The following is a 22,955-nucleotide window of genomic DNA, read 5'->3' on the forward strand; positions in this document are numbered from 1 at the left end:
TTCTACTGAGCGTATTTTACAAAGATTCCACCACATATAGCTATATTTTACATTTTAAGACTCGCGCTGATTATTCAGGAAGTCTTGTTTTTGATTTGGTGACGAGTCCGTAAGTGACGTCACAGTAGGTATTGTCACTGACTGAGAAAGCGACACACAATGCATTTTGGGTACTTTGTTTGGTCTGAAAACTTCGTGTTAATCCGTTTTGATGGCGAAATTAGAAGGAAAACACATAAGTAACGTGATGGTGAATCGTATGTTGTACCAATACTACTATTTGATTCTAGTTGACTGTAAAGTGTCCTTGAGAGTTTTGAAAGTCACTTATAAATGAAATGTATTATTATTATTTTTATTATTATTATTATATGTATTATATTATTATATTATTATTTATATTTTTTTTAATGTTTATGTAGTCCTAAAACTCAATATTCTGTGTGTCCTCGACTTCGAGTGACAATGACAAAAACTCTGGTATTGGAGTGGATATATTTATGGACGTCTGGCAGTGAATGAGCATTTATAAACAAAGAACATAATGCTCGGGGCTGAGGGGGGGTGCGGGCTTAAAAAATAAATACTGTATACCTGTACTGTACAAAAACATTGGACCCAAGCGGAACTACTTTTAATTATTTCATAGCTCAAGAACGCAAAATAAAAACAAATGAAATGTCCTAAATTTTAAAAAGTCATGGCGTTCATGTATGTACATTTTTTTTTCAAATGGCATGCAAACAAACAAAGTAAAAGTAACAAACAACACTGCAAACAAAATATAACAAAAGCAATCAAAACCACTGGCTTTGAATAGCTCGTGGAGCTTCTAGATGTAAATCAGAGGTGCGTCTCAACAAATCTTTCTGCAGAGTTATCATTTTGGAAACAGTTGGCAACATACATTAGGTGTCATAATCGCGTAAGAGACAATACATTTGATTCGCGCTCCATAATTTTTTTTCGTCATTTTCGGGAAGCGCACGTATGATGACGCACACTACTCGCTCTCCTGACCACGCCTCTCTTTGTTACTGTGGAAACCGGTGAGGTTGAGGCGGGGGTGTACTGTAGTCGCAAGTGAAGCGTTAAAAGCCTACTTATTTAGCTGCCAAAGGTTAGCCAACCTCGCTAGGCCAAACTGAGAGCTTCGCTGTCCGCGGTATCGAAGACGCTCCGCGACAAACAAGTGGGCTGTTCTTGGAGTACCATTTTCAGGTCTGCTTCTTCATCTTTCTGATCATTTCTTTACCAATACAATCAATACTTAAATCACCGTTGAACGATACGTTAGCGCTTCAAGTTTAACGCTAGCCAAACAATGAAACAGTAATTGGTGCAGCTGGACTTGACACATGACGTGTTAAATGCACACAGGTAGAGTAAGGAAGGGAGAGCAAGCTTCTAAAAAAACATGTCCCAACTAGCTCATCTATCTCTACTGGTACCATTCATTCCAAGGTTGGAAACATTAATTTTAACGCTGCTTACCGGTGAGTAGAAGTCAGCGAATACATTGCTCTTGATACAACAACAGTGGATGCACCCGTGTAAAATCTTAAATACTGCATCCAAGCCAACATTTTTTTTATTGAGCCTTTAATAAATCGGTCATGGCTTTTTGCTAAAGTGTCATCGCTTTTGGACATAGAATCAAATAGATTGTGATTGATTCTCATGAGGGAAAGCTCACAATTTCTTCGCTGTATTCCGTGAAACATTTGGCTCATAAATTGTTCAGGAAAATATAAGCATACACGTGAAGTCTCACGATTTGGTCTGGAGAATCCCGATTTTGAGCACAATACTCACAATACTCACTTTATAAATCAACTATTGACACAATACAGAGAGTTCATTTGTAAGGTGAAACAAAAGAAAATGAAAAAAAAATACACGTTTATACCAATTGTATGTATGAATAAACATGAAAGCATTTTTGTGTTTTATTTACTTCTAATTTACAGTTTTGTAATTATTTTCATACGCACCACAAAGTCGCCAGTACGAAAATCTCCCGATTTCTGAAACTTAACATACGTTATAACTGAAACAGGAAAAATAGTCATGATAGCAGAGGGAGTGCCAAATCTCTGTTCAACAACTATATTATAAACAAACTGAATATTCAGAGTGAGGCAAGTCGTCGTGACAGCGGTTACTTTGCTTCCCAGCGGTTATAGAGACAACGACAATATGTAAATATGTGGTTATTCACGTTATGTAAATAGCATGGATTCGGTTAGCTACAAGCAAGTGCTTACTCATAAAACTGGACCAAAACAGGCAAAAGTCCTCTTCAGTCAGCTTAATTTCTAACTACACTAAAGTCTCGTTGTATCGATATTCTCGGGAGTCAGAAAAAAATATCGATATAACCGTACTATCAATATATCCGATCCTGCGGCATGTAAATTTTCTCCTTGCGTTCATAGAAATAGTATCGTAATAAGCAGCACTATCGATATAACCGATATGGATATAACGAGACTTTACTGTATTTGGATTGTATTGGATTGTATTGGATTTTCCTTTATTAGTCTATTAGTTATTATTAGTTAGTTATTATTAGTCTATTAGTTATTATTTATTAGTTTATTAGTTTTATTAGTATTTCTAAAACTACATGATGTTGAGCAATATATTTTGCACCTTTCTGAAATCTTGACATCAGGGATGAGAAATTTGGCTTCCTCAGATCTTCGCTTCATCATATTGCTTGTCACTACCCCAATCTTCAAGGATATATTTATATGCTTATTTTGGCATAGCTATATTATGACACTGTAGTTGGATGAATTTGTTTCTTTCTTCGACAGATAAACTGCATCATTGAGAAGTCACACACAAGAGTGTCATTTCTAGTGGAGATCTAGATCATGAGATTTTTCTCTTACTGCATCATATTTGCTCAAAGGTTGATTGTTTATTCAGATAAATCTGATATGCAATTATGCCTTTGAAGGCCCACATGTCGGTGCGGCTGCAAAAAAAATGCAAAGTTGTGCACGTGAATGATAATCTTATATCAAATCTCAAATAGTCTCGTGCAACACTGGATTTAACCCTGTTTTTTTCAGGTTGCCATATTTGTCGAGGAACTAGCACATGTTTTGGCTCCAAGTGGCCTTTCCTTCTCATGGATAAACAAGGACGCTCAAATCTTGGATGATCCAAAAAGCACAGCACAGATCCAATACCTCACGCTGTCACTGTAAATCACAGTTACTGAGTAATTCCAAACATCTACCAAGCACACCAAATTCTAGCTGGTATCCTCCTGAGAAAAACTGCTGCTTCCCAACAGAGCTACGGGATCCTTTTCAGTCATCAAATCCTTGAGAAAACAGGATGGATGGGATAAGGTTTTTATCGTTGTCCATTTTCAGGTAAGTGGTAACATTTATTGATGGTGTTAAACCAGTGGTGGACTGCTGTCCGTTTTTTTTTTTTTTTTTTTTTTTTTCCAACGGCCCCCTGCCCAAAAAACAAAACAAAACAAAACATACAGTGAGTACATAAACATACTGTACAGTGATACCTAAGCTTACGAACTTAATTGGTTCCTAGAAAGTATGTGTAAGGCAAAAAGTTCGTCTGCCAAACATTTATTTCCCATAAGAAACCATTAAAAATGAGAATAATCCGATCCCAAGTCTCCATAAAACATAATTTTCTACTAAATAAGCCTCAAAACTATACAAAATATACCTTATTTTATGTATAATAAATGTGATATTGTATTGTAATGAAATAAATAAACTGTACTCTATAATAAATTTGCTTTATTTACCTTTGTGATGGTAGTTGTCAATGGATGGTAGCAATGGTCGATTTAGCGTAATGGTAATAGTATAGCTAAGTCACACAAACGCACACCTCGTGTTTTTTGTTTTTTCCTCTTCTGCTCGACCGTAATTTTCTTTTGTGTCCTCTTCGACTTAACACTAGCCTGTGTTGGTATCTTTTTTGGTCCAATAATAGCAAAAGTACTCCACTGGATAACAAACCACGTCTGCACTCAAAGGGGGTGTGAAAAACTAGTCCGCCAGCCACCGTGTCGGTCCATGTGGTTTGGTTCGTTAGCCAAAGACTAGTTCGTATGCCAAGATTATACTCTCGCAAATTTAATGTTCGTCAGGCGAAACGTTCCTAAGCTAAGGCGTTCGTAAGCCGAGGTATCACTGTATATGTAAAGATGAGATTTGACATTGGCCGCAAAGTGAGGTTAACTCATTCACAGCAATTCCTGAATTAATTCGGGAATTGAAAAGCATGACATTGAGCGCCATTCCTGAATTGGTCTTGTTTTTTTTCTTGCTGGGGTTCCGATAAAGCGCTGGTCAGACTTCTGGCAATGATTTTTTTTCCTTCCACGAGGGGGCAGCATTTGCCTTTTGTCCTTGCTAGCCCTTTGTTACAGCTTCAGCTGTTAAAGTGTGATATAAATCGATATATATGGATTATATTGTATTTTATACAGCCGCCCCCATTTCAAGCTCAGATAACTTCAGACCCATATAATTTAGGAATTAATTCATTTTTTGGAAGAAAAAAATTGAGTCTAATGTTTTTTTTACACTGAATTGAATGTTTATGTACTCCTAAAACTCACAATTCTGTGAGTCCTAGAATTCAAGTGACAATGACAAAAACCCTGGCACTGGAGTGGAAACATTTTTGCACATCATCTGGCAGTCAATGAGTTACAAAAAAGTGAATGTGCGCAAAATGAAAAGATGGGTGTCAAACCTCATCTGTATACTCAAAGATACAAACAAACCATTTATGATTCAAGTTGTAACACAATTGCCCTTCAAAGCACCGTAGGGAATAAAGATAAGTGTGTTGCAAAACGTTGAAGAATTTTGAAGTGGCCCTTTCATCCCTTCCATTTGCCTGTATATGGGCCTCAAATGAAAAGGTCAAAACACCAGGAAGAGGAGTAAATACCGTATTTTTCGGTGTATAAGGGGCACCGGAGTATAGGGCGCACCCCCAAATGAATGGTGTCTTTTCAAAGTTGTTCCATATATAAGGCGCACCTCATGGAATGAAAAATGTTTTCCAAATAAATACATTTATAAAAGTCTTCTAGGCAGTTCAAAGATTTTGACGACAGGAGTGATGTGAATATTACAAGTGGTATAAGCTAAAGACTAAACACTCACTTAAAGTGTCCAAAAACTACTTCAACTTGAACCCGTAAGCGGCCAGTTTCAGGGGGTCCCGCCCCCCCTTGTTCGTGGCGTCACCCCAAGACGTCTTGCCTTGCGGGATAATCAAAACAATGGCTTCAGATTCGGAGAATATGCTTTCTTGTTACTCATCCAGTGACGAATATGATTCAAATAGTTCTGAAGAGGAAAGCATACATGTTTGCAATCGATTAAAGAATTTATTCCGTGCCATTTTGAGGAAATAGGGGGGGGGGGGGAATGTATCACTAAAAAAGAGGCAGAAAATGGAGACAAAGCTCCATGTAAGGAATTAATCAGCCCGTTTCGACAGGCTGATTAATTCCTTACACGGAGCTTTGTCGCCCTCTTCTGCCTTTTTTTGGTGCAACACGAAGTTTTCAGACCAAACAAGTACAGCAAAATGCATTGACGTGATGGAAGGACTGCTACAATGTGTCCTTTTTTTCGGTCAGGGGCGTTCCTTCAGTGCCGTAGGGTGAGGACTCGTCACCAACTCAAAAACAAGACTTCCGGAATATTCAGCGCGGGTCTTAAAACGTAAAATATAGTTACATGCGGTGGAATGTTTGTAAAATACTCTCAGTAGAAGTCATTTGAAGCCATTTTACAAATTATGGACACAACTTGTCCGGAGACATCGGTTGTCCTTTAAATGAACTCATGGATGTTAATTGTATCTCTCTTAGAACTACAGCCATGATATAACCGGACACAGAGGCACATATGAAAGCACAGATGGGAGAACTGGCAGCCTCCGACCCAGATGACAAGAGGAGGCCTATAGGAGAAGGCCGTGAAATTGAGACAGAAGATGCAGAGGATGCAGAGGAAACATCGGGCCAAAGCAGAGGCACGCAGATCCCCACGCACCGTTGGGTCATGCACGGAGCGGTAATGTTTGGACGAGAATTCTGCTATGCTATGGAAACTGCCCTGGTCACACCAGTCTTGCTCCAGATAGGTAAGAAAACAATCAATAGCAACGAACTTTCAGGTGCCAGTCTAGTTAAATGAGTTGATTGGCCGTTGACTATAAATGAGATACAAGTTTTAGGAATCAAAATAGAAATAATTTCAGGCTGTGAAGTTGTTTGTACATTGTGAATCAAAACTCAACGTTCAAGTCGACCCCTGGTCCTAGGCAGAGGATAAGTCCGGGCTTGTTCCAAATCCGGGTAGCATTGATGTCCTCTGAAATGCATTAGCAAGGTGAAAATACCGTATTGTCCGGTGTATAAGGTGCACCCAAACACCTTGATGTTTTTCAAAAGATGACACTGCACCTTATACGCAGGTGCGCCTTATATGTGAAGTAATATTGAGCCACAACATGTCTTGCAACTACTGTCAGCAGCCACCAACTCCATTTCCGCCTTTAGAAGTTGTGCGTAGCCGCAGCCTCGACTGTAGCGCCTTATAATGTGGTGTGCCTTATATTTGGAAAACTTATACAGGTAACATCCGACCTCTGACCGGCTCGACTTGCGTACTTACGACCACGACCTCCAGACCCCATTTTTAAAGGACAACCGACGTCTCCGGACAAGTTCTGTCCATAATTTGTAAAATCGCTTCAAATGACTTCTACTGAGCGTATTTTACAAAGATTCCACTGCATACAGCTATATTTTACGTTTTAAGACTCGCGCTGAATATTCCGGAAGTCTTGTTTTTGAGTTGGTGACGAGTCCTCACCCTATGTCACTGAAGGAACGCCCCTGATTGAGAAAGGACATACCTTGCATCACCTCAATGCATTTTGCGTTACTTTGTTTGGTCTGAAAACTTCGTGTTGATGGCGAAATTAGAAGGTAGGTAAACACATAAATAACGCAATGGTGAATCTTGTATGTTACACCGAGACAACTCTTTGATATTCGTTGACAAAAATTCCAAGCTGAAAAATAAAACTATTTCCAACGGAGCTCTGCCGCCATCTTCTGCATTTTCTGTGACACTACGCATCAGTCTTGATCGCTCAAAATGACCCAGAAGACCTTCTTTAATCGATTGCAAACATTTATACTTTCCTCTTCAGAACTATTTGAGTCATATTCATAACTGGATGTGTGTCAAGAAAGCATATTCTCCGAATCTGAAGCCATTGTTTTGATTCTTGAGCAAGGCAAGACGTCTTGGCGTGACGTCACGAACTGGAGGCGGGACTTTCTGAAAATGCCCAATTCGCAGCTCAATTTTTTGCAGATTTTGGACATTTCAAGTCTATTTTACTGGTGTTTTGCATTTGACTAAAAATATCAGTCTGCGTTTTTTGGGTATTTTAGATGCTATAAATCGTTTTTCTGATGTCAGTTAGGAAACAAAAAAAGTGATGTCGGTTATCCTTTAAATGTTAATTCTACGCCTGGCACCGCAACGCGCTAGCAGGCCGGCAACGTGTACAACAATTTTGGCCAGCCAGCCAGCCAGCATCTCACTCTCGCACAGCAAACGAGCGTGTGATGGCATCAGAGTTTGCGAGTCATTTAGCCTCCGAGTCTCTATTCAACATTTTGAATGTCTTTTGACTTACGACCATTTTGACTTACGACCGTTTGGTCGAATGGAATTCGGTCGTAAGTCAGATGTTACCAGTGTATATTTCTATATTATATTTGGAATTGTTTTTTTCATTTACTGAAGGTGGTGCGCCTTATACTCCGGTGAAGTATAAAAAAATATATATATAGAAAAAGTTTGAAAATACACCATTCATTGGGGGTGTGCCTTACACTCCGATGCACCTTATACACGAGGAAAAGACGGTAAATAAATAGATAAACAAAAAACTAATAAATAAATAGATAAATAAATACATACATAAAATTTTGTCAAAGGAACATACAAATAAATAAATGAATCCAATTTCGCCAAAGGAGTATTTACTTTTCTTTCCGTAACATTCCAGGTAACTTAATAGAAGTGATAAATTGGCAAAACCTCACTGTCAATACAAATAAAACCATTTGTCGTATGATTTATTTTTTGCAGCAATGCTTTTACAAATTTCCGGTGTCAGCACAACAATAAGTTAAAAAAAGAAAATTAAAGCCCCGCAACAATTATGAGAGAAAGGGAGAACTGTTTGGGAACTGTCAGAGCGGATGTGTTGCAACATAGTGTCACATAACCTGCATGCCCAGCAATAGCTATCGGCAATGTCAATGCCAAACGGAACAAAGGTACTTTTTCCTGGTATGTCAAGAATGTCCAACACAGCACATTTCAGCTTCACCGTCTTTCTCCGCCTTTGCAATATTGAGAGAAAGATTAGTTTTAAAACCCTATTCAGGGTGTTATGGTGGCCTTTACGTTTTTCTAAGCATCCTGCTTTGCGCTGCTGTTTCCCATTTGTTGAAAATGCAGATGCAGCCTGTTTTCGTTTTGTCCTCTTTTTCTTGGGTCGATTCGACAGTTGTGCAATTTGCCTTCGGTGGTAAAAATGTATTCGGAAATGGGCCTGAAGTATGAATTTATTTGGCTGACTTAACCCTAAAGTAATTGACTCTTTCTTTTCAATATATTTCCTGAACTTACCGTACTCAATGTCAAAATCAATTTTGAGATCAAAGTAATTACCAGTCAGTCACTAGCAGTTCTCCATTTTGTTGAAAGCCCCCAAGATCCGATGAATCAGCGGTCCATTCGCAACAGTTGACAGAATTATTAACTCATAAGCACTCAATAATTATGCCCACACATTGTAAGAAGCTTAAAAAGCCAAGCTTGACACATGAGTAACATGTACAGAAGTCACCTGTTTTAATTTCATGCTTTCAAGCTCTTAACCGCTGTGACTGCATTTCAGTGACAATGGTAATGGAGCTTTAACTTCGCCGTCATGGGAAATGTCACTCACTCCTTTCCAACGACTTTTGTTTTCTGTGTGCGTTTGCAATTAGAAAATTCACTTTGGTTCTTTTGACGGTTTTAAGAGGTCCATCCGCAACCATCTGTTTTGCTTGAGATGAACTTGATGCTGGGTCATGTCAGATCGTGTCCACAATGCCTCCATTGCTTTCGTTTCTTTTCAATAATAGGCTACTACCCAATGTAACATCTGAACCTTGGATTGAAATATGCCATATTTTAATGTATTTATTTTTTTGCTCTAAAAATAATATTGCTTTTGTTAAATAATAGCTGAAAATTCTGAATTGGAAAAAAACAGATAGATAGATCTCATTTAGAATTTTATCAGGTTTATTTCTTGTTCTTATTTATAATTTTATCTGTGGTTTTATTTATGGTCTGATTTGTGATAGTAAATTGTCCTTGGGAGCTTTGATAGGCACTGCTAAATAAAATTGATTATTAATTATATTTATTATTATTATTATTATGAGATACCTAGCTAGATAGATAGATAGCGAGAGACAGATGGATAGAAGGAAAGAAAGAAACTGCAGGAGGGTCTTTGCTTGTCCACTTCAATGCTTTGCAAGTGCAGCCGCAATTGTGTTGACTCAAGTTGGTATTGAAGACCTCGGCAGCAGACGGCGGTGTGGGTAACATGTTCTTCCCGTGAGAACTAGCCATCTGACTGGATTGGAATCCAATGGAGACAAAAACAAAGCTTTGCTTCGCTACAGGGCATGGGAAAATCTCGCCTGTTGTTTTCCAAACCAGGCTAACATGAATGTGTTCTTTAATGGAAGAAAATGTACAAGTTCAGGTGAAAATTTCATCATGGCTGACTGTTTGGTATTTCTGTGCAAGGTATGCATAGACTGGTATACCCTTTGCGATTTTGAAATCAAGTTGTAGGAATTAGAGGATTTCACATCACAAAGTGTTTGCGCGTTCAGAGAGAAAAAAAAATGAAATGTAAATCAGTGCATGACAAATATATGAATACTGTCATTTAAGAGCATTCGTTCCAAAAAGGCATCACAAAGCTGCTTTATAAAGAAACATCTCATGGAAATGAATACTTTTACAAATGCTCACAACTCTCAACTGTTTCTGCCGTGCATTTGGGACTAATGTTATCAAGTTCTTTTGTCTGTGTGAACTGTTGAGTATCCTGTGACCTCCCCTTGAATAGCAATTTATTCATGAATTGACTCTGTTGTGTGTTTGTGTATGTGTATGCATCTGTGTGTTTTTTCCAAGGCTTGCCTGAACAATATTACAGTCTAACATGGTTCCTCAGTCCCATCTTTGGTCTCATCCTCACACCTGTGATGGGCTCGGCTAGCGATCGCTGTACCCTGCGATGGGGTCGTAGGAGGCCTTTCATATTGGCTTTGTGTGTTGGTGTATTGCTCGGCATGGCCTTGTTCTTAAACGGCTCCTTAATTGGTGAGGTCAAAATTACTTGCTCGATACTGTCACTACTCTGCTGATGTCCCTCACTGAATTATTTTTGTTTTGTTTTTTTTGGGGTGCAAATATTTTGCAGGCCTTTCCATTGGTGACAGTCCCAATTGTCAGCCAATGGGTATCATCCTAACAGTTTTGGGAGTAGTGGTTCTGGACTTCTGCGCTGATGCGTGCGATGGACCCATCAGAGCTTACCTTCTGGATGTAGCGGACACAGAGGAGCTAGATATGGCGCTAAATATCCACGCCTTTTCGGCAGGTAAGCAATTTCCGTGTGATTTCGCAGATTGCTAAGTGGCATAGGAATGTTATGAATGCAGTCTAGTCATGGCGATATCTAATCGAGTGGAAAAGGCACATAGTAACATTCCAAACAATGATGCTAAAGTGATACCTCGGTTTACGAGGTATCACTGGAGCATATTTACTTATACTTAATTAGCACACGAACTTTTTGGTTTACGAACGTTAAATTTACGAACATTTTACCTTGGCATACGAACTTTACCTTGACATACGAACTTTTTTCGGACACGGAGCTGACTCAATGAGTGATGTGTCGTTTGCCAACGAGCCCGTTCTTCTAACAACAAAATGGCAGCTGACTGTTTTTGTCCTCTATTCCCCGCCCCCAGTCGTCGGTTAAGGCCACGTGATTGGTCAAGAAGAACGCAGCAGTGAGGGGAGGTGGTTTAAACATGAAAGAGACAGGCAAATGACAGTGAGAGTTTCAACTTTGATAGTTCAAAAGCAGAGTGTAGACTGCAAGGTTAAAATATCCCATCAATCAGGCTGCACAAACAACCCACACAAGCCATCTGTACACTTGATGCAAAAAGCTATTAATCCAGATAAACAGAACACAATTGATGAGGAACTAGATAAAATTATCACAGAGAAAGCACCTACAAGGCATCATTCCTCAAGAAGGTGAAAGAAGAAATTTACGTTCCTCATCAAGTGTTTAATGCTGATGAAACCGGCCACTCCATTCCATCAACGACCATCACAAAGGTAAATAAAACGACTTTATTATATAGTACAGTTTATTTCTTTAATTATAATACCATAGCATATGTATTATACATAAAAGAGGGTATATTTTGTATAGTTTTAAGGCTTAGAAAATTAGAAAGTAGAAAATTATGTTTTATGGGAATGGATTCTTCTCATTTTAATGTTTCTATTTCTCCGATGGGAAATTAATTTTTGGGATGCACACTTTTGTATTTTGTTGTGTGTGTCTCCTCTGCAGGGCTAGGTGGCGCTCTGGGCTACATGCTAGGCGGTCTGGATTGGACCAGCACAGCTCTGGGCCAAGCTTTTAAGTCACAGCAGCAAGTGCTCTTCCTTTTTGCGGCCATCATTTTCCTTATCTCCGTCATGTTGCACATGTTCAGTATTCCCGAGAAGCAATTTGTGGCTTCGCAGCAGCTTAATATCGAAGCAAGGAAAGATTCAACCAGTCAATCAACTTACCGACTGGTTAGTCATACACCACCGCTCCTTGAAGTCATCGCAGAAGAGGACCTCCCGTGCCGAGAGAACGACCAATCAGATCCCGAGGCCAACTTAATGGACTTTGTGGCTATGGAGCGAATGCGAAGTAAAAGCGATTCGGTCTTAGCCATGCCAGACATGAAAATCAAACTGGATCCTGACCTTGACCTGCAGGTGTACCTTTTCTTGCCAGAGGCACATCAGGCTTTACCTGAAATTCAAGAAGGCCTAGAAAATGTTTTCAGGCCTTCAAACCACAGTATTGGATTTTTAAATGCCGGCGGACCACCCAAACAGACAGATGAAATTCTGGCTGTAGAATCTGGAGATTCTGTTTTATTGGATCATATTGGTCAGATTAATGGTCTTACTGAAGTTAGTCCTATCTCTGAGGACTCAAATATAAAATCAAAGGTAAACGATACATAGCGCTCATATTCTGTGATGTATTATTTGCTTAACTCATTCACTGCCTGATTAGCAAAAATTTGTCCACTCCAGTGCCAGGATGAAAAGGTTCCTTCAGCCGTCATCTGTACTTCTTTGAAGGTGTCGGACGTTTTGCTCCTCATCCGAAAAGTTTTGGATTGGATTTGCCTTTATTACTCTCGCAGTGGAGAAATTTACGTTACACAGCAGCAAAATTATGAAAGGACTGTTAGCTTTGTCAGCTAACTACAATTTTGCTGGTGGCTCTGGCCCTGTATATGTATATCCCTAATGTCCCGAGGATATATATTTAGGTCCGAAGCTACCAGCAAAATTTAAGTTCGCCGCTGAAGCTTTTCGGATGAGGAGTGAAATGTCTGAACCTTCAAAGAAGTGCAGATGACGGCTGAAGAAACCTTTTCGTCAATGGACCACTCCTGTATGACTGACAGTTTACACAGACGTACTCCAGTGCCAGGGCTTTTGTAATTTTCAGTCAAATTCCAGGACTCACAGAATATTGAGTTTAAGGTCTACATTTCCAGTGTTAGAAACCTTAGACTGTCTTCCATCCATCCATCCATCCATCTTCTGCCGCTTATCCGGGGTCGGGTCGCGGGGGCAGCAGCTTCAGTAGGGAAGCCCAGACTTCCCTCTCCCCAGCCACTTCTTCCAGCTCGTCCTGGCGGATCCCGAGGCGTTCCCATGCCAGCTGGGAGACATAGTCTCTCCAGCGTGTTCTGGGTCGTCCCCGGGGTCTCCTGCCAGTGGGGCATGCCCGGAACACCTCGCGAGGGAGACGTCCCGGGGGCATCCTAATCAGATGCCCGAGCCACCTCATCTGGCTCCTCTCGATGTGGAGGAGAAGCGGCTCGACTTTGAGCCCCTCCCGGATTACCGAGCTTCTCACCTTATCTCTAAGGGAGAGCCCGGACACCCGACGGAGAAAGCTCATTTTGGCCGCTTGCATCCGGGATCTCGTTCTTTCGGACACAACCCATAGCTCGTGACCATAGATGAGGGTTGGGACGTAGATCGACCGGTAGATTGAGAGCTTTGCTTTTTGGCTCAGCTCCTTCTTCACCACGACAGATCGGTACAAAGTCCGCATCACGGCAGACGCCGCACCGATCCGCCTGTCGACCTCTCGATCCCTTTCACCCTCACTCGTGAACAAGACACCCAGATACTTAAACTCCTCCACTTGAGGCAAAATCTCCTCCCCGACCCGGAGCGGGCACTCCACCCTTTTCCGACTGAGAACCATTGTCTCAGATTTGGAGGTGCTGATTCTCATCCCAGCCGCTTCACATTCGGCTGCGAAACGCTCCAGCGAGAGTTGGAGAGCTCCACTTGAAGGCCCCAACAGTACAACATCATCTGCAAAAAGCAGAGATGCTATACTGAGGCTACCAAAACGGAAACCTTCAACGCTTCGGCTGCGCCTAGAAATTCTGTCCATAAAGGTTATGAACAGAATCGGTGACAAAGGGCAGCCTTGGCGGAGCCCAACCCTCACTGGAAATGATTCCGACTTACTGCCGGCAATGCGAACCAGACTCTGACATCGGTCATATAGGGACCGAACGGCCCGTATCAGCCGCTCCTGTACCCCATACTCCCGAAGTACCCTCCACAGAACTCCACGAGGGACACGGTCAAACGCTTTCTCCAAGTCCACAAAACACATGTAGAGTGGTTGGGCGAATTCCCATGCGCCCTCGAGGACCCTGCTAAGGGTGTAGAGCTGGTCCACTGTTCCGCGGCTGGGACGACTTAGACTGTCTTCTTTCATCAAAAAATATTTAATTCCTAAATTATATGGGTCTGGATTATCTGAGCTTGAAATGGGGATGTTGTACAAAAGGTAAATGCTGTCCTCGTGGAAGGAAAAAAACATTGCCAGAGGTCTGACCAGCGCTTTATCGGCACCCCCCACAAGAAACACCAAAACCCGAAAAAATTTGAGAATGCCTCTCCACGTCCTCTTTTCAAGTCCTGAATAAATTCGGGAATGGCAGTGAATGAATTAATTTGGGGGAAGCCATTTTTTCATTCATGACAATTGCTTTTGTTTCTTCACCCCCGTTAAGCACACCAAGCTGGCGAATGGCGTTGGCGTCAACGCCGGCATGTCCACCACCGAGCACTGCAATGCAACCAAAAACCACATCTCCAACAAACCCGGTACTCGACTCCTCAGTGCCACAGCTTCTCCACGGCCACGCAAGCATACATTCTACCGACAAGTAAAGCACGTTTCTGAATGTCTTCTTATGAATACTGTGGTTCACCTTTATAATAATAATACATTTAATTCACCTTTCATGGAACTCTGTTATTTTTATCAGCATATAATGATACACCTCTTATATAAACAATGATACCTCACCTTATGAATTAATTGGTTCCCAGAAAGTGCGTGTAAAGTGAAAAGTTCATCTTCCAAAGAATTATTTCCCATAAGAAACCATTAAAATAAGAATAATCCATTCCCAGGTCTCCATAAAAACTTATTTTTCAACTAAATAAGCCTTAAAACTACACAAAATATACCTTATTTTTTGTATAATAAATGTGCTATTGTATTGTAATTAAATAAATTCACGGTACTGTATAATAAAGTCGTTTTATTTACATTTGTGATGGTAGTTGTCAATGGATGATGAACTTCCAGGTTGCCTCTTGATGATATCAGAGTGAAGTTGCTGTCCTTTCTTGGTGATAATACCCTCACTTACACTGTCCCCTGCAAGCTGCTTTTCATTCATCCAAATCAACAGAAGTTTTTCAACCTGTTCTATTGCCTGAGACCGTTGCTTAGACAACACATAAACACCCTTAGTAGCTTCCTTGTTCTTAAGGATGGTAGCAATGGTTGACTTAGCATACTGAGACTGGGACGCTAAGTCACACAAACGTACACCTCGTTCGTGTTTTTCGATGATGTTCTTCTGCTCGACCGTAATTTTCTTTTGTGTCCTCTTCGGCTTAACACTAGCCTGTGGTGGGGTCTTTTTCGGTCCCATAATAGCAAAAGTACTCCACTCGATAACAAACCACGTCCGCACTCAAAGAAAGGGGGTGACGAAAACTAGTCCGCCAGCCACCGTGGTGCTGTTCGTCCGTGTAGTTTGGTGTTCACCCGCCCAAAACTAGTTTGTCCGCCAAGACTATATACTCGCGAATTTAATGTTCGTGAGACGAAAAGTTTGTGAGCTGAAGCGTTCGTAAGCTGAGGTATCACTCTATATATAATGTGGGTATTTTATGGTACATAACCCTTGCAATAAAAAAAGGAACGTTGCTCTTGGGGGGGGGGGGGGGGGGACTGCAAATCCAAATTAATTTTCCCTCTTTCTACAGCCCTCTTTCACATTCTCATATTATGGACGAGTTGGATCGCAGCGTCACCGACTGCGACGCACAACCACCTCAAGCCCACTGTCAATTACCACTTCGCGCAGTCTGAATGATCTGAGCGATCTGCAGCTGCATGCAGACAGGTGGGACTTTCAGTTGTCTGAAAGCAGTCTGTCTTCAGATGATTCCAGCAGCGATGGCGGGCCCAGTAGGGGCACAACCGTACGACTGCTGTGGTTGTCAATGCTGAAGGTGAAAGATCGTTGCAATATTTTTTGCTAGCACAAATCATAAACCTTTGGTGTGTTTGCGTATGAACATCCCGTTTTTCTGAAATGACAGTCGTTCTTGGTCTCTTCTGGTTCTGGACTGTGCAGATGCCAAAGCAGCTGTGGAGACTGTGTGTGTGCCACCTAGTCACATGGTTCTCCTACATAGCTCAAGCCGTTTTCTATACAGATTTCATGGGACAAGTCATCTTCCATGGTGACCCCAAGGTACGTACATGCACACACACACACACACACACACACACACACACACACACACACACACACACACACACACACACACACACACACACACACACACACACACACACACACACATTATTATGCTACTCTTTTGATGCCACGTGAAAATGGCTTTCGCTTTCTGTACATATGCACAATCTAATTAGGTCCAATGCAAGATTCTTGCCATCATTAAAAAACGACATTTCAGTTTGAAAATAAAAAAAAATAAGTAAGGTAAACCCCTTAAGTCGTCCCTCTGACAAAACACTCATCAGTCACATGATACAGGTATAGTATCGGTCCAAAAAAAGCTAAGTTAAGAAAAGAAACAAAACTGCTACCTGTTCTAATGACAGGCTTATGAATGTCAGTAAATAGTTTCTTCCGATGGTGCCCAGGCACCTGGACTTTGGAGTAAAATAAAATATAAGACTTCAATATAAGACCAGCTTGATGAATAGAAACAGGGGCAAGGGCACCTGTTTAATTGCCTCTACATTTAGCATTATTGTGAGTTTTATTTTTAATTCAATTTGTTGGTCCCCATGTTGGTCTGTGCAGAAAAGTTTATGTGGCCTCCTGTTTTGAGTGTCGAGCAATCTTTGTTGCTGTGGCTTATTGTGGCTTACATATTTTGTATCAGATTTATTGGTTTCCCGTTAATTTATGACAATGAGAGAGCAAATCGAGATGTATTTTTTTCATGATGAAAAGTGTCACTCAAATAATCAAAATAAATATATTTAAGGTTATGCAACGCTATTGTTAAATGAATATGTCACATCCTTTCCTCCCCATCTAGGCACCATCCAATTCCACGGAGTTTCAGAATTATAACAGCGGAGTTCAAATGGGGTGTTGGGGGCTTGTCGTCAACGCAGCAACTGCAGCTGTTTGCTCAGGTATAACAATTCACATCTCCAAATGGGCATTTCAAGACACTCAGTAACTCAATTCTCTTCTAAATGACAATAGTCAGGGATTACAATCACCCTTCCCTTCCACTCGTCTCTTCTTTTTTTCCAAAACAGCCATCCTTCAGAAGTACTTGGATAACTTTGACCTGAGTATCAAGGTCATCTACATTATGGGGACTCTGGGTTTTGCACTCGGTGAGAATACATACATAATGACCAGCACCAATATGATTAAATCACCACCATATTTCATGTATCGTTCACTGTTCACCTTTCTAAACTTAGGAACCGCGGTGATGGCTATCTTTCCAAATGTGTACGTTGCCATGGTAATGATCAGCAGCATGGGCATCATCTCTATGAGCATGTCCTACTGTCCATATGCCTTATTAGGGCAATATCATGAAATTAAAGAGGTACTGATGCAATCAGAGAATAAGGGTTGTAAACACTGATGTACAATGGTGCCTCTGGGTATGAGTGACCTAACTTTTAAATACAAGAAAACAATTAGTCATTTTTTGCCCCGCTGTGACTTGCAAGTTCAAACAAACTTGGGATGGTGGCAGGTGACTCAACTTCCTTCACAACATATGGGAGATATAATTAGCAAAAGGAGGCTCCACGCTGTTTATTAAAGTCAAGTGAAGGTGACTGTCAAACTAAAGATAATACAAAGACAATTCCTTGTGACAACCACAGCCTCCGCTACCTGAATGCTAACATAAAATGGGAAACTCATCACACAGGCTAACAATGCCGGTGTTTATCCTGTTTCAGTCACTGCTATCTCTATAATTGTGCACCAGCACGAGCATCTGACTCAAAAGAGAGGACGTTTTACAAAAATATTTTATTTGAAATCGTGAATGGCATCATTTTTCAGGAAGGATGCTGGAACGGATTAATAAAAATGTCATTCATTTCAATGGGAAAAGAGGATTTGACATACAGTAATTATTATTTTATACGACTGTGATCCACGGCCGAATAAAACTTGTATCTCTGGGCACCACTGTACTAATATTCAGAAAAACTGAATTGGTATTGAAGTTCCAGTCTCTGCTATCTTTGATTTCCTCAGTTCGTCCATCACAGTCCAGGTAACACGAGAAGAGGTTTTGGCATCGACTGCGCTATCCTATCATGCCAAGTAAGTCAATTTACTCGTCCCATGATTCGTTTTTTCCAAAATCCTACAAAATCATTTGAAATAAAAATTAGCTCTACCTGTGTCACGTTATGGTTTGCGACCAACGGGTAGCACTGTAGGGCCCCGCCTGCATAAACACAGGTGTTTCTTATTTGCATCAGTGGCAGTTAAAAGGACTCCCGGCATGACCATGCGGGGTCGGGTCATTGTGTGTTTCACCCTGTCAGGTTTGTTTCGTCTTGTCATGTTTTAATCATGGTTTTGTTTGTTACTTTGGACCTTTTTGTTCTGATGTTTGAGTTGTTTTAAGATTTGATTCCTGCTTTCTTTATTTAATACAAATTGTGTAATACACCCTGCTCCTCCCTCCTGCCTGCATTTTTGGGGTGCTTTTTTTGCAGATACTGCAATGTTCTCCCTTAATGGTTATTTGGAGACTTAAAATTGTCCATAGGTTAGTGAATGGTTAGTGGTCTGTTGACGCCTAGCTGACCTGTCCAGGTTGTAGTCCACCTGCCACCCAAACCCCCAATGACAGCAAATGCAGGAAAATGGATGAATGTTCAAAACCATGTCATTTTTTTATATTTCCAGGTTTATATAAGCCAGATTCTGGTCGCATCAGCACTGGGAGCAGTCATCGAAGCGGTCGGCAGCGTGCGAGTCATTCCAATGGTAGCCTCTGGGAGCTCCTTCCTTGCCTTCCTGACCGCCTGTTTCCTCGTTATCTATCCGGACGAGGATTCAGACAAGAACTCCAGCGATCAGGAGTTGGCCTGTTTGTCAGTTGATCTGGGCCACAATCAAGAAGATGCTGGTGAGACGTTGCAGAAAGAAGGGCTTAAAAATACTGAGAAGCACACAGTCGCACAAGCAGAAACAATTCTCAAGTGTTGAAGGAGGAATGAGATGAACGAGGCAGAGATGCAAATGTATTGCAAAAGAATACAGAGATGTAATAATAACCACAATAATATAGTGGGGGTTGGATTTGCACAGATATGCCTCCTTTGAGTGAGGAGTTTTCTGCACGTCCCTTGACTACCTCAGCCCAAACAGGCTAAAGTGGACTAGATGGACCAAACCAGGTTGTAAGAAAGTTTTGACGAGGTGTTTTTTTTTTTTTTTTTTTTTTTTTTCGGAAGCCTCAAAATCAGAAGGCACACAAAGCACTTTGTGTCCCATTCCTGAGCTGGTGATCCTGCACAATTGCGGAATGCCTTCTAGCTGCTTCACAGATGATCACGATGCTGTCGGCCAAGAGGTGTAAATTTGTCTTCCATTCAGGTTAATGAAAAATGGCCAACCTCTAGATTTCATTTTATCGCTAGTTTTGTCAGATCCTGCGCCATTAATTTGGGCCTGTATTTTTGTTTAGTGATGAGAGCACTGTGCTCTCTTCCGCTGTGACTCCTTTGGCATTTAATTGCATTGTGAAATGATACGTTATGCCAGTTGCGCTTAGTTTTCAACCACAGGTACAATTTTAAATACAGTACATTCATTAATTTCCTTGCTGACATCCTTGACATCCCCCTGAATTTTTTTGGGGGGAGCGGGCAAGGGTTATATGCTGTCTACCTTCCCTTTTTTAAGATACCATTAATACCACGAAATATGCAATGCTATTCAGGAGTTGTAATTATACTATGCAGTCAGATAAGTTACTGTAAAGTGCATTTAAAGGACAACCGACGTCACTTTTTTGTTTCCTAACTGACATCAGAAAAACGTTTTATAGCATTTAAAATACCCAAAACACGCAGTATGATATTTTTAGTCAAATGCAAAACACCAATAAAAATGACTTAAAGTGTCCAAAATCAGCAAAAAAAATTGAGCTGCGAATTGGGCATTTTCAGAAAGTCCCGCCCCCAATTCGTGATGTCACGCCAAGATGTCTTGCCTTGCTCGAGAATCAAAACAATGTCTTCAGATTAGGAGAATATGCTTTTTTGTTACTCGTCCAATTATGAATATTATTCAAATAGTCCTGAAGAGGAAAGCATACATGTTTGCAATCGATTAAATAATTTATTCCATGCCATTTTGAGGTATCCGGGGGCGGGAAATGTAGCACAAAAAGAGGCAGAAAATGACGACAAAGCTCCTGTAAGGAATTAATCAGACTGTTTCCACAGGCTGATTAATTCCTTACATGGAGCTTTGTCGCCCTCTTCTGCCTCTTTTTTGGTGCTACACGAAGTTTTCAGACCAGCCAAGTACAGCCAAATGCATTGACGTGATGGAAGGACTGCTACAATGTGTCCTTTTTTTCGGTCAGGGGCGTTCCCTTCAGTGACGTAACGTACGGACTTGTCACCAACTCAAACACAAGACTTCTGGAATATTCAGCGCGAGTCTTAAAATGTAAAATATAGCTATATGCGGTGGAATCTTTGTAAAATACGCTCAGTGGAAGTCATTTGAAGCCATTTTACAAATTATGGACACAACATGTCCGGAGATGTCGGTTGTCCTTTAAGTTGCAAAAGTCAAAGGGGGCAACACGATTAGTCATCATTTGGGTTGCGCAACAAGTTACTCGGTAAGCCTCAGGATATGATGCAGAATAATATTTACAAAGGCTCTTTGCTCTGAGCAACCAAAGGACTTTGGATTGTTATCCTACTTGTGTCACATTGAAGTCCCAAACAGGGTGTATCTGTGGATGGATTTCTGTGTGTGGAAAAAGTTTGGAATTTATGTATATGTCAAGGCCTTTTAAGATGTGTACCCATGTTTTCTTCCGTTCTGGGCTGAAAGTTAATCACCAATGTTTGAGGTGGTTGTTTTGTTTTGCTGATGTACAGATTTGTTTATTATTTTTTATAAAAGGTTCTAACTGTTTCCAAAGCAAAGAGAAGGCTAAATCCACCTACAGTCGCCTGTCATTCATTGACAAACACTTTCCAACTGCACACAAGCCCTTTGTTGGTTTGACTTTTTGGAATGATATACAGAACTGTATAGGGGTCTTTAGGTCAAGATGTCGATTACTTTTTCTTCGTAAAGCACATTTCACAAGCAAGGCTTACTATGTTTTTTACAATGTAAAAAAATATAATACAATAAAACAAAATGCAACACATGCATCATAAAAATTAGGAATTTAAAGGACAACCGACGTCACTTTTTTGTTTTTTAACTGACACCAGAAAAACGTTTTATAGCATCTAAAATACCCAAAACATGCAGTATGATATTTTTAGTCAAATGCAAAACGCCAATAAAAATGACTTAAAGTGTCCAAAATCTGCAAAAAAATTGAGCTGCGAATTGGGCATTTTCAGAAAGTCCCGCCCCCAGTTCGTGATGTCACGCTAAGACGTCTTGCATTGCTTGTGAATCAAAACAATGGCTTCAGATTCGGAGAATATGCTTTCTTGTTACACATCCAGTTATGAATATGATTCAAATAGTTCTGAAGAGGAAAGCATACATGTTTGCAATCGATTAAAGAATGTATTTTTTTGGGGGGAAAATGTCTCGCCCAAAAAAAAGAGGCACAAAATAGCGACCTCCTGTGGCCACCTCCGTTTCCACAGGTTGATAAATTCCTTATATGGAGCTTGGACGCCCTCTTCTGGCCTCCTGGTGGCTTTTGGGTGCAACACGAGGTCCCCAGACCAAACAGGTACAGTAAAATACATTGACGTGATGGAAGGACCGCTACAATGCGTATTTTTTACGGTAAAGGGTGGTCCTTTAGTGACGTCACGTACGGACTCGTCACTAACTCAAAAACAAGACTTCTTGAATATTCAGCGCGAGTTTTAAAAGGTAAAATATAGCTATATGCGGTGGAATCTTTGTAAAATATGCTCAGTAGAAGTCATTTGAAGCCATTTTACAAATTATGGACACAACTTGTCCGGAGATGTCGGTTGTCCTTTAAGTACAAGGTCATGTTGTAGAATTCGAAAGTCAATTGTAATTCTTACGGGTAACAAGTGAAATTATTTTATGATGATTCGGGAAACTCGAAAACCTACACAAGAACTGTTTTTACACCTACACTCACATGAACATACATGTAAGTGTCGGTGCTGAATCTGTTTATGTATGTAAATTCATGATTTGTTAAATCTGTCATTTTGGTATTTGAAGTAATTAGTTTGAACACATAATTGCGCCAATGTCAACATACATGACTGTTGACAATGTTTAAATTAAACTAACCCAATACAGTCAAAAACAATTATAATGAAAGAAAAACAATCCGTTGCAGAACGACGTTTCAGACAATTTAGTGCTGTTTTAGTAATGGCCGCCCCCTGTTGCTTAATTAGGGAACAGCGTCAAATGTGTCGCATTGTTTAACTCGCGTGAGTCGTGTTCACCTGTATTGAAATAAAGATGTTAATTACCTAAATAACTTTTAATGTCTCTTCAATATTATTTTAACTTAAAATGAACTTTGTTTAAAGGACATCATAAAGCTGTATAGCAACTGTTCCTATCGATGGAAATGATTGCCCAGAATCGGAAAAGGTTTCTTTATTTTGTTTTTGTTTTTGTGTCCACGTTTGTCAACATCTACGCCAGT

The 22,955-nt window shown here is 40.5% G+C and overlaps 1 protein-coding gene across 3 annotated transcripts; it reads left to right on the forward strand.

Moving 5' to 3' along the window:
- Positions 1–649: 649 nt before the first annotated feature.
- LOC148896838 (polyamine-transporter SLC45A4-like) lies at positions 650–22,916 on the forward strand. 3 transcript variants are annotated; one of them, XM_088998785.1, is made up of 15 exons: positions 655–1,221; positions 3,084–3,217; positions 3,311–3,392; positions 5,891–6,165; positions 10,320–10,508; positions 10,609–10,788; positions 11,785–12,443; positions 14,552–14,707; positions 15,825–16,073; positions 16,199–16,318; positions 17,139–17,238; positions 17,368–17,448; positions 17,539–17,669; positions 18,338–18,406; positions 19,001–22,916. In XM_088998785.1, exons 4-15 carry the CDS (start codon positions 5,928–5,930, stop codon positions 19,301–19,303), a joined length of 2,475 nt encoding a protein of 824 aa, XP_088854911.1. In that variant the 5' UTR covers positions 655–1,221; positions 3,084–3,217; positions 3,311–3,392; positions 5,891–5,927; the 3' UTR covers positions 19,304–22,916. The 3 variants fall into 3 exon arrangements, with proteins under 3 accessions (XP_088854912.1, XP_088854911.1, XP_088854910.1); XM_088998784.1 differs by having other exon boundaries at positions 3,084–3,392; positions 19,001–22,915; XM_088998786.1 differs by lacking the exon at positions 17,539–17,669 and having other exon boundaries at positions 650–1,221; positions 3,084–3,392; positions 19,001–19,141.
- Positions 22,917–22,955: the final 39 nt, after the last annotated feature.

Source organism: Hippocampus bargibanti, linkage group LG06, assembly GCF_051943395.1.
Source record: "Hippocampus bargibanti isolate YZ-2025 linkage group LG06, ASM5194339v1, whole genome shotgun sequence".
NCBI classification, from domain to species: domain Eukaryota; kingdom Metazoa; phylum Chordata; class Actinopteri; order Syngnathiformes; family Syngnathidae; genus Hippocampus; species Hippocampus bargibanti.

What these genes read in the sequence shown, in the direction of transcription:
- LOC148896838 (XM_088998785.1), top strand. Translation starts at nt 5,928, where the DNA reads ATGAAAGCACAGATGGGAGAACTGGCAGCCTCCGACCCAGATGACAAG. An exon ending in ACCAGTCTTGCTCCAGATAG is followed by an intron (nt 6,166 to 10,319) that starts GTAAGAAAACAA and finishes GTTTTTTCCAAG; the next exon opens with GCTTGCCTGAACAATATTAC. An exon ending in CTTAAACGGCTCCTTAATTG is followed by an intron (nt 10,509 to 10,608) that starts GTGAGGTCAAAA and finishes AATATTTTGCAG; the next exon opens with GCCTTTCCATTGGTGACAGT.